Genomic DNA, 12,515 nt, shown 5'->3' on the forward strand with positions numbered 1-12,515 from the left:
TCAAAATCAGATTAAGAAGACAGATGGGATTCTGGATTGGAATGCTACCATTTAAGGGTTTTTTTGTCTTTTTTTTTTCACTTTCCCAAATTATAACCTTGAAGATACTGGAGTTTTTTATATAGCTTACAATAAATTTGGAACTAGGAGACTGAGAGGAAGTTACACAGTAAGCAGCTGTTTTCATGGTAACTAGTAGTTTTGGTTTGCACTCATTTGAAAAACAAGATGTTATTGCTTGAAAGAAGACAAAGGAACATGACTGTAAGAGAAAAGACTTACTTGCTTGAGCATACACATACATCAGCCTTGATCTCTTTGTGGAATTTACCCCTGTATTTGCTGGTTTTATTTGCTGTTTTCCCACTAGCCTCTTTTTCCTGCTTTGCTTTGGGGTTTTTGAAGCAGAATTGCAGGTTGCACTATTTAACATCTGTAAGCGGCCCATTCCTACCTGCACTTCTAGACAGGGACATGTAGGCTTTTTGCCCATCCAGGAAGGATCTCTTTGCCTGTGGTTTATTTTCTGGAAATGAATGGTTATCCTTAGTGGCTCTTGCTTTGGACATGAATCTTTCCTGTAAGAATATAATGACAGGGCATGTGCTAGTGGTGCAGGCAAATGACTCTCCTCTCTACCTGTGCCCACCTGTGCTGCACTGCAAGCCAGCGGGGCAGCATGTGCTAGGACAGCCAAGGTCTGAAAGAGTCACATTCACACCACACTGGTCAGGACCCAGGTACATTAGACAGGGCTATCACTCAGGCATAGCCTGTTCTGAATGTGGCTGGCTTGTCTGGGGAGGTGAGAGAGACCACAGCTGCTGTGGGTAAATTCATCAGCTGGGGTCTGTCACCTCAGCCACCTCTGCTTTGCTCTTGAATGAAAAAACTTCAGCACTTTTCACCTTTATGTCCCCTTTATGTCCAGGACCTCACTAGTAGCTCAGAGCAAAGCTCCTTCACAACTTAGTAATTAAATATTCTTGCTGTACATACAACAGTATGACAAATCTGTGGGAGAATGAAAGAGGCTTCTCTTTAGCAGTTCATGTTCTCGGAGTTTATCTTCTCAGTTCCCTGCCTCCATTGTGCTCCCTGTTTACTGCAGATGTTCTTCCTTCTCTGAGTTCATGTGTCCTTAATTCTCTGTGACCTCCTTGCTGTGGTAGGCTGTAAAACTCAAGAATAATATATCTGTTTTGCTGAGAGTACCAACTAAAAAATTTGCCAGATATTTTAAACACTCTATTCCTCAGCTAATAATGAGTCTTCTAAGCAGCTTTTTCTAATTAATTTCTTGTACTATACCTAATGTTTCAGTCTAAGACCTCCCTCTTAATTTGAGGTCAGACTGATCTTGGGTCACTTGCTGCCCCTACTCTTCTCTTTTATTTCCCTCCTTCAGTCCTCTTGATTTTCAAGAAGTGTCTGAATATGCAATTATGAAACTGACTGTCTCTCTTTATAGGTTGTTCTCATCATATCACTGTTTGAGATGATGTTTTCTTCAACAATTTCCCTCCAGTTTTAAGATTTTAATTCCGTTGCTGTGGAAATTACAGTGATAATGCAGGTTTAATGTTCATGACTTTACTGCTGCATTAGATAAGAAAAAAAAGGGAGCTGTTGTGTGGGAGAAAACTCTGAATTAAGCAAGTTGTATACATTTCACACGTATGTCAGGGAAGATAACACATGAAAAGGAATTAGGGTTGTTCAGGGTGCTAGAATTTTCTCTTATCTTCTCAGGAAAAAAGTCTAAATATCAAAAAGGAGGAGAAAAAAGCTCAGTGTCTGATCTAGGAACTGTGGTTTGGAACAGCAGTTCCAGTCTGTTGCCTTTCAGGACATCAGTCTTCCATCTTGGATGATGACCTTTGTCGTTTCTGTTTGGAAAGAGGATTTTGGAAACCCTTAAATCCCTCCTTACCAGAGAGAAGGATGCAGACAGAAATCTTTACATAGCTATGAAGTGAAGGATAAAGAAAGTTCCTACTGGAGATACTCATGGTTAGCTCTCTGATTTGAGAAGAGAGACATGGATTTGTGTATACAAAAGAATTTTATCAGTTTTTGTTTCTTAATCAATTCTAGTAGTAGTCTCTATTCTAGAATTTTGGTTGTCTGTAAAGAATTAAATAGATTTGATACTTCTGTTGTTTTCTTACCTTCTTCCTTAATTAATATTTAATATTCCAGAGCTCCTTGGTTGCTTCTTATATGTGGTTGTTTTAGAAAACTAATGTGTTACTAAAATTGCTAGCAGCAATGTTCAGCTTGTCCTGTTCTCTTGCTTCCCCTTTAATGCATCACCCATTATTCTTAACCTCATCTGTTCTTCAGCATTCTTTGCTAGGCAATTCAAAGTGGAAAATACTAAGAGCACAGCTATCTGACTTTGGATCTAAGCATATAGTTCCTGCACATTTTGAAAATTAAAATTTATATTGCCTTTTGTCCTCATGTTTGTAAATACATGTACAGTTTGTAAATACATAAATACATATGCATTCCTCCTTTGATTAATGTGGCTGCCTTTCACATGCACAAGACATCACAAGTTTCTTGGTGGTCAAAGCAAGGTTTCTAAGGAGGCAGTCTGTATGTGTGCACCACAGTGTATGGACACAGGTTTTCAATATACATTGTTTGCTTTGACTACTATATGCAAAACTGGGAAGAAGTCCAGAATCTTTAATAGCTAGAATGTATTTCATGCTGATCCCATCTAAATTGGCATCCTCTATTGCCAAGTTCTAAAGTGAGGGCTGTGATGATGATGACTTTCTCTAATGGGGTTTTTGTTCAGGGCTGCCCAATATTTGTGTTTTCAGTACTGCAGCATTCAGACAGAGGGTCTCAGCTTATAAAAGGACCCAATATATTTCTGGCTCAAATGCCTTTAGGACAGATGTTCTGATGTTTTTGTATTAAATTCTGACATCCTTTTAAAATTTTATGCTGTTACGCTATGTTTCTCAGAATACTCAGTTGTGTCATTTCACTATTGAAACTCAAAACAGAGATTTTGTTCCTTGTTGTTCTTCTTGGTGTTATGTCTTGCCATATGCAAGTTCTTAAAATTGTAAGGCACAGTAGTAATAGAACAGAACTGTACCACCAATACTGTTCTGTAGAAATCAGTGTATTGGTTTTAAGTATATATGAAAAAGGGATCACGCTCTCTTTTTCTGGACATCACATGCAGAAATGAGTTGTGCATGGAGTGTAAGCATCTTGCTTGTGAGAGGTTTAAGTCCCCTGACACAAAAAGAGAGTTGGCAAATACCCTCTACTACCTTGGGGAATGTAGTAAGCTGATGTAGGGGACTTCATGCAAGAACAACAGAATTTTCAAAAATTAGGGTAGGAATGAGAGAAAGGGGAGAATGGGAGAGAAGAGAAAAGAGGGAGGGAGGTATTCATTTAGGAAAACAAGGCAACTGGAAATGAAAAAAAAAACCAAGGAGTGTCTCGGTAGAGGCATTGGATCATTGCATTTAAGTCATAGTTACTGCAGAAAGTCAACAGCTGCTACTTTAGAGCATGAGGCAGAGGAACTATTGCAAGCACAGGAAAATAATCGTAGATATGGAGGAATGCCTTCCAGAGGGACTGTCTTGCACAAGCCAGTCCATGTTATGTTACAAAAGCCTGGTGACACAATGCATGGAGTGCCCGGAGTGGGCAAGTATTGTACATCTGGAAACGTTTAAACTAGTAATTAGTTTCTGGAAAAAATGGCAAATTACTCAAGGAAAATGTAGTCCATTGTGTTAGCTTCTGAATCATATCTGCAAGATGTATGATTCTCCTGGCTGCCTTAAACATCACTTCTTTGCTTCTCACGTTCACCAGTAGTATATGGGGACAGTAGTGTCAGGGCTGACAGGCTGACACTCTAGGGGCTCTGACATTTGGGCAGAAATGTCACAGAAAAAGGGCTGGTGAACAGAGAGGAGGAGGAAGTGTTCCTCTCTTCCTCACTCCTAGCACTCTGCATCCCACCTAGTTGTCCTGTGCTTTGAGGACATAGACCTGATCTTGTGGGATTTCACCACCTTAGTTAGACATCACCAGGGAAGTCTTGTGCCAGCTGGGGCAATCTCTCCCACCAGAGTTCTCCATTGTAGCACAGCCTGCTTCAAAGCCCACTTTCTTGGGCTTCTGTCACAGCAGATTTCCTCTGTTTGCTACAGGGAGAGAATTGTTTTGGGGAAGGGGTGAGGCAGCACAGCCCACTTCCAGCCTTTCCCTCTCCCCACTGGTGCTGGAGAAGGCTGGCAGGAGCAGAGGCGCCAGCAAAGTAGGGACCTTACATGCCATCCGTGACTAATACATGATGTTTGATAGCACACACATTTAGAATTACAGTAGTACTGTGTGATTGGTGTGTTGCCCATCAAAAGCAATACTGGCTGCCCCTGGTGATGTGCTGCCCAACAACATGTGGGTCACAGGTGGAATATAGATGCCTCCACAGTTGAAGTTAGCAGTCAGGCAATAATTCAGAATCTGGTCTTCCCTGTGACAGAATCTGCAGTGTCTCTAAAGATTGCCTGCTTGAAATGGAGAACTGCAGGCCAGTACAAGAGGTTGTGTGTGGCACCAAAGTGTCAGAGCCCAGTGTCTTTCCAGTCACTGGTGTGTCAGCATGTTCTAACTTCTGCCTCCTGCAGAAGCTTTTCAGATGATAATTGCTGTGGTTGTTTGTCATTACAGAAGTAACGCTGAAGGTCCATGTAAGCGATGCCAGCACACATCAGCCAGTAACTGAAGCCTTCATTGAGATTTTTACCAACCAGATCTCCATTGCATCTGGAACCTCAGGAGCAGATGGCACTGCCTTCCTCAAGTTTCAGTATAAGTTGGGCAATCAGCTGATAGTGACTGCTAGTAAACATGCATATGTGCCAAATTCTGCACCATGGAAACCTGTAAGATTGCCTGGTAAGAGATCTTTATTTTTGTTCTGAGGTAAGATTTTGCATCTAAAGGAAGTTACGCAGTTTTTTATGATGTGTATCAATGCTTGAGATCCTGGGTGGGAGGAGAAACATCTGCGCCTTTCAAAAATAGTAATGTTTATTCCTCAGTTAAACTGCAGCATCAGGGCTGTGCAGAGATTCACTCTCCTCCTGGCTTGTCCTCAATACAGTGCTACATCAGTTTTCAAACAACTGTTGGTGTTCTTACAGCTCCATAGGAAATGGAAATCCATCCCAGATCTTTTTCTTTATGGGAACTCTGTTTCCAAGAGCTTTGTTTCAGCAGCTGCGAGGCATTCATTTGTTTCTCCCCCAAGGTGTAGCAACAACTGTTGCACTGTAGGCTGTGGTGTACAAAAAATGTCCTGCCCTTTTAGTTCTTGGCCATGTCCATAGGACAGTTTTAATCTGCAGTTATGTTATCCAGATGTAAGGATTTTTACTAACTTAATTAGCATGGTTTGTTTCTTCCACAGGCAAACAAATATAACAGTAATACTTGCATGTCAGTTTTTATCAGAATGCCTCAAAATTGTATGGAAAGGGAGATACTTGACATTAGTTGTATGTGAGGGAAAACTGAGTCATGAAACTTATTTCTGTACCTCTAAATAGAAGAGATTGAGGGTGGCTTTCAATCCTTGAGATGTAACATCTATATGAAGGTCACATCCCTAGTTTCATCTGCCTTTCCTCTAATCCCCAGCCACAATCAGAGTCCAAGTAATTTGGGAACGGTCCTATGCTTTATTGTACCCAAATCACACCTAAATATCACCTCAGATTTGATAATTAGCCTGGGCCAAAGCCATGACGGGTTTTAAGTGCACTAATATTTAGTGTACATGTTCCCAGGGCAGAGTTGAATTCCATGCCTTGGCTCTATTTTATTTATTACTATCACCATAGCCAGAAGGACTGCGTGACTTGCTGCAAGGTCAAGCAGCAAATATATTTTCAGAAGGGGAAAGGAACGTGAATCTCTTCAAACTCAGAATTATGCTTTAGGCATTTCAACATGCTGTTTACTTATCTGCATTCACTTGCTTCAGATAAGATAAGACTGACTTCTACGTTTTCTGTCCTGTATTCTGCCATGTTTTTCAGCTACTTAATGGAGCAGCAAAGACTAAGCCAGGCTCTTTGGGGTGTAGTGAAAGAATAAGAAGTAACTGAAATGAGTTGCAGCTGGGAGAGTTTCAAATAAAAAAAAGGCAGTATTTCTTTACAGCAGCAGTAGTCAAAGATTGGAATTTCACAACCCAGAAAGGTTGTGAAATTTCCATCTTTAAAGACATTCAAAACTCTGCTTGGTGGAAGCGGGTGACGTCCAGAGATCCCTTTCAGCTATAGTTGTTCTGTCACTGTTCAGAAATTTCCTTGGGTTTTTTTTCTATCTAAATAAGATGAAGTGCATCTTCCTCAGCATACTTCATGTGCTTTTTTAAGACAATCTTAAATGATTAAAGCATGCAATAACCTTTTCTTGCCTTGTGTCTCATCTTTCTTACTCATACCCTAGATCTTTTGAATGCAATGTACTCTTCCACAGCCTGGAGTTTGTTTGGTTAGGTTTTTGCTTGTTACTTTTTCTTAAATATTGGTTTTGAGGGAAGAGAATGAAACAGGGCATTTTTGTTTTAGTAAGTCATTGAAGTTTAAAGAGCAGTAATTGTATAGGTTCCACAAAATCTTTCTTTCCATGGCTGAAACATGAGCTTAACTCAGAACATAGATTCCTTTCACCTCAGATTCTCACCCATTGAAACCGGTAGGTACTTTGCCATTGATTTAATTAGAAGTGGAATCCTTTCATTTGCTTTCTGTACCTTGAACTTAATCCTTTCTTAGATTAAAGAAACAACAAGTTACAACTTGATACACCCCTTGTAGACTTAATAGGGTTGTTCTTAGAATGTCCTGAAAAGGGATGTGGCATAAAAGTTGAGGCCCAAGATAATTAGGCTATTATTTTTTGTATTGACTAAGATGCCTATAGTCTTTAAAAAACTTTCCAATAACTGTTTGTATTTAAATGCCCTGTATTTAGAGGCCTATCATGCTTGTAATCAGCATAGTAGTTAGAAGTTTTGAAAAATGAGCAAGTTGTCTTATTGTTATTTTTTAAGCTGGTTTGAATGAAGGGGAACAGGCAGCATATCTCAGTCTTCATTCTGCATTGTGCAGTCTGGGCACACCCATACAGCTGGATCCTCACTTCCTGAAAATGCCTTTTGACAGTTCTAGGAGCTGTCACCCACAGAGCAGAAGCCCCACTCGGAGCAGTGTTCTACCCATGGCAGTGTTTTAAGCTGATGTGCCATCCTGTGTGCTCTGGGAAATGAACTATGGACATATTTTCTTCAAATGTTGAAATGATAACCACGAGCAGGGAGTAGGTTTGAAAGCTATAAGATGGTAATGTATAAAGTACTGCAGCAGAACTTTGCCAAAGAATCAGGATTCTCCCATCACAATCAATATGCAGTAGTTATAACCTTATGCTGAAAAGCTGTGCAGCCACTGAACTTGTGATATAATTGTGATAGCTTCAAGAAGTAAGCATCGAGGGTTTTCTGTTCTCATTTGACAAAAATGAACTATTCTTATATTAACCAAAATAATTACTAACTCTTTGCCACTTAAGCAGGAGGATTATTTATTTGCATAGTGATAAATGGTAGGAGGAAAAGATTAAGATCTCTTTTTCCATTAAAATATTTATCAGCAGAGCCATGATTCCACTTCTTAACAGTTCATTAATTTAACATCACTTGAGTTGTTGAAGTGTTCGTGATGGAAGCTGTTTTCATCAGTCTGTTCTTAACTATGCATAGATTTTTCTTTGTTAAATAATTCGGAAGAATACATTTATGATGGATAATACTTATTTAAAAGGACACTTTTTTGGACTAGTGTATGCAGTGAAGAGAGGGCAGTTGCTGAGACAGCACAATTCAGACTAGGTGGTAGGGCCAGTGTCATGGTTTAAATCCAGCAATCAACTAAGTACCAGGCATCTGCTCGCCCCCACCCAGCCTCAGTGGGTGGGGAGTAGAATCATAAAAGGGTAAAAAACATGGGTTGATATAAGAGCAGTTTAATAATTAAAATAAAGTAAAATTTTGTAATAATAATAATAAGAGACATAACAAAAAGAGTGAGGAGTAAAACCCAGGTAAAACAAGTGATGCACAAGACAATTGTTCAGCCCATTTCTGAGCAGCAGTTGACCCCTCCCAGACAACTCCCCCCAGCTTATATACTGGCCAGGACCTTCTGTGGTGTGGAGCATCCCTCTGTCCAGTTTGGATCAGCTGTCCTGGCTGTGCTCCCTCCCAGCTTCTTGTGCAGCTCCTCATTGACAAAACATGGAGAACTGCAAAGTTCTTGACTTAGAGTAAGCACTACTCAGCGACAACCAAAACATCAGTGTGCTATCAACATTACTGTCATACTGAATCCAACGCACTGTACTCTACCAGCTGCAGAGAAGAAACTAACCCTAACCCATCTAACCCAGGAAAGTCATGGGAAGGCATGGCAGAGGATGATGCTTGTGGTATTTTTGGGAGAGGAGAGCTCATCTGGAATAGTTCAGCTGTAAAAATAAGGTAAAAACTGAGAAGGTGGAGTGTAGTATTTCAGGACTTGTCCTTGGTGCAGCCACTCAGGGAAATGTGTGTCCACTTCTGGATCCACACTTCAAGGAGAATGTTTAAAACTGCAGTTTTATCAGGAGTGATTAAAAGATTGGAAGGTATGGCTTACAGGGAAAGACTTTAAAGTGCTTAATTTATTTTGTTCACTAGAGAGAAAGTTCATGGGGTAATTTGATCATAGTCTATCAATGCCCTCATAGAGAACAGGAAACTGGTAAGAGAGAATTCTTCTGTCTAGAGGGCTTGTGTAAAAAGATCAAATGGCTGGAAATCTAATCTCAATAAATTCTGATGGGTAAAGAGGCACATAGTTTATCCACCCTCATAATTATTCACTGGAACATTGATGTGGTGTGTTCTTCACTGCTGGACACCTGTAAAAGAAATTTAGATAGTTTTTCTACCACATGTTTTCAAGTTTAGGTACAGCTATTGAATCTAAAGCAGTAATTAATTCAGGGAAGGCTGTAGTTATACAGGAATAAGGCTGGATCATCACTGTCATCCTTCTGGCCTTGAAGACTATGTCTTTCTGTCTTTGTCATGCTGAGAAATGATTGTGCAGAAAAGCCCTAGGGAAGTTTAGAAGTTATATATTCATTATAGTCTGGCGTATGTGGAAGAAGATGTTGGCATAGTTTACTGTATTGAGCTCCCCAGGGTGTCTAAATTATATTAGCTTTCTTCATACAAATTAAGTTACTGGAGTAAAGACAAACAAATTTTGTAATTGTGTGGCTTTAGTGCTACTTATGCTAGGCTTTCTTACTTATGATGCTTGATGTGTAGATCTGTTTACATGTAGGTTGTTGGAAAGAAAATTCTCAGCTGTACTTGCAATAACTTATTTTATTTTAATTTATTTTAATGTTCATTTGTATTGTTAAGACCATCTTTTAGATGGTGGTTCTTATCAGTGTGTTTCTCCTAGTTTCTTCTCCTTTCTCCTTTACTTCTTCCAAACACTAAAATTTCTGATCTCTAAAAAGAGAATATATTTCTTAAAACAGAAAAACAGTAGTCTCCCTATTGGTAGCTAACATTTATAGTGGTTCTTGGATTAAGTAATATGTAATAATTTAGGGGAAATTGATGAAGTTCCAGAAAATCAGAAGAGTTTGCACTGTTCTTCTACTAACTGGTTCTGGGAATGTCTTCCTCAGCTTGTGGTCACTTCAGACTGGGATGAATACTTTCCAAGTGCAAATGTAGGATGCTGCCCAGTTAACAAAAATTACTAGTCTGCATCAGTCTTCTCCTTCTGTCTTTGAAAGCCACAGGTGGACTATAGGCAGTCATTCTCCTTACTGTTTTCATGGATGTGGGAGTCAGGTGTGCTCGGTGGCTAACTCCTTCCACATTTCTGGTCTTTTGGGTCTGAAGAACTCAGCATGAAATTAAATCCTGTTTTTCACTCTGCAAAGATGTGTGTGCATATAGACACAGCCCCCTGTAAGGAATGTCAGTACCCAGTGCAAAGGGAGGTCCTTGCAGGCAGACTTCTTGCAGCAAATATCATTTATCTGTCCCCTTTTGCACCACTGGTAGGATGACTAGTTCTGCTATATATATAACACTTCTCTGGTGTAGGTGGTGACTCAGCAAGGACATGCTGTATTTTAAAGCAAATTATTCTGACTTATTCATCATGCTTTGCCTTTCTGTATGACTTATGTAAGCATCTCAAAGTACTTAAAAGTTAGGTTTCATTAAAATCTTTCTGAGGTAAGAAGTATAGCCATTGTACAGAAAAATAAATCAGCCAGACTGAGTTAGTGTTTCTCTTCTCTTTATGTAATGGCATGTCTTTCTGTGGAGCTGGGATTTGCTCCATGAAACCCTGCTTTACACTGTGCACTTCTGTACTTTGAGCTACTATGCAGAATGTGCAGGAGGCAAAGCGTAGAACATGTTGTTTAGTTCAATAATAATTACTCTGGCAATGTAGCTGGTTTAGAAAGTGTGTGTGGTTTCTGTCATGTATACAATACGATTTTAATATTTTCTGTGGCCTGCTTTTGCAAAAATGTAGAAGAAAGTAAGTGCTGTTGTTGGGTTATGTTTATAAGAATTTAAATATATCCCACTTAAACCCCTTCTCTCCCACAGTGTTCTCTTCACTGAGCCTCGGCCTTCTTCCTGAACGCTCAGCTACTCTGATGGTCTATGATGATGTAGTCCAGATAGTCTCAGGATTTCAAGGTATGCTGGCTTTTGGAAGTTGGAATTGAAATCTGAGGGGCACTAAACAAAAAGCCTGACAGCCTGATACTTTCTGAGCTCTGTCCTGTGGGTGAGACTGGTATTCTGTGGGGAGTTCTGAGTTCCCTGAGGAATGCTTCTCTGTGGGATGGTTTTACCAAATTAATAGCTGAATTCATCCCTAGCTGCTGTGACTAGAGAATTCAAGTTACATGGTAATAAAGGAGTTGGGACTTCAGTGTGCTATTTGAGAGGTAGAGATTAAATTTCGTACACTATCTGTTGGATGTTTTTTCATGTAGCCTCATTTAACCATCCTTGCAGTAGACATTTTGTGATGTTCTTATTGTCTAAGAATTTTCTTTCATTCCATTTTGTTTCTTGCTTCCTAGTGTGAATGACTTAAAATTTTGGGCACAGAAAAACTGAAAATTTATTGTATCTGCATTGTTGTATACCCTGTGTAAACTTATTTTTCTTAAGTATTTCCTTGGACCCTTTGTCAGACTGCCTGCAAACACACATAGTACAGGATGAAACTTACTGTTTTAGAAAAATACAGTTTGAAAAACTTCTTTGTAAAGCCAAACTCAGATGTTAAAGCAACTTTAGTATCAGTCAGATGAACAATGTTTTCTGAACTGCACAGTAAACAATACAATATTCATCTGACTTAGGGATCCAACCTAAAATAGTCTAATTGATGTGATAGCTGAGGTTAACAAAAGAACAGAAGCTTTAAAAGATACCTTGATGAACCAGAACAAGGGGACCTCTTTTCTGTGAGCACTCTTATTGTGCATAAATGGTGTCTTATTCACGTGTCTTATGCTTACCATCATTTTAAACTCTCCTGGATAGTTAATAAACAAGGGAATACTGCCCTCAATAATATTCCAAGATAACCTTGTTTTATCTGAGGGAATATGATACAATTATGCCATCCTGACATTTTTTTTTTAGAGTTAGAAACCATCCAGACACAATAGGCTTTTCATTAATGATAGCACTAGATGTGACTGGAGCTGAAAAAGCATTAAATAAATTAGGTAGCTGATGGAATGCTCAGAAGAAGCTGGAGAACAGCACAGCTGCTGTACATATATTCTGCAATTGGAGACCTGACATTGTCTAATGGGGTAAATTAGATGGACGGTGAACTGTGTTGAACCACAAGGGCTTCCATTAGGCAAAACATGAACCATTGTTTACCAACAGCATTCTACTATCATGGTGTTCTTTTGCAAATGTGCTAATATTATACAATTAACTGAAAAAGGACAGTATTTTCATGTTTACAGCTTCCTTCAAAAAATAGGTGATACTTTTAAAGGACTAGAGGGACATTTAACAGCTGAGTGAGACTCCTAAATATTTTCCACATGATGTTTCTCCCTTCATTGAATTGATCCAGTGTGTTCCCAATATATTTAAATTTGAATAATATAACTGGTTTTGCTGGGATAGTAGAGAAAGAGGAAGAAGTTGGTACCTCGGGTATTCTAAGGGTTGGAATTTGAACTCTCAGCCTTGCCCAGTAAAATCTATTTTATAGGTCCAGTCCACATTTCTTTTCTTGAGAATTCTCTTGTAATGAAGCCTAAATGAAAGACAGCCTAGACATTGTTCCAGTATTTGAATGGAGGCTCTCTAGTCTTGA

The 12,515-nt window shown here is 39.3% G+C and overlaps 1 protein-coding gene across 2 annotated transcripts in view; it reads left to right on the plus strand.

Annotated features, from left to right (window-relative positions):
- FAM171A1 (family with sequence similarity 171 member A1) overlaps positions 1 to 12,515 on the plus strand; it is an 88,747-nt gene that overhangs the window by 46,583 nt on the left and 29,649 nt on the right. Inside the window, exons 2-3 of one of the 2 annotated variants that reach the window (XM_027720591.2) lie at positions 4,726 to 4,953; positions 10,763 to 10,855. In XM_027720591.2, the coding sequence (XP_027576392.1) occupies positions 4,726 to 4,953; positions 10,763 to 10,855 (321 nt within the window). The remainder of the gene's footprint in view (positions 1 to 4,725; positions 4,954 to 10,762; positions 10,856 to 12,515) is intronic. The other variant, XM_027720592.2, reaches the window with a different exon arrangement.

This window comes from Pipra filicauda, unplaced genomic scaffold, assembly GCF_003945595.2.
Source record: "Pipra filicauda isolate LSUMZ 115617 unplaced genomic scaffold, ASM394559v2 scaffold65_size3143899_pilon, whole genome shotgun sequence".
In the NCBI taxonomy this organism is placed as follows: Eukaryota; Metazoa; Chordata; class Aves; order Passeriformes; family Pipridae; genus Pipra; species Pipra filicauda.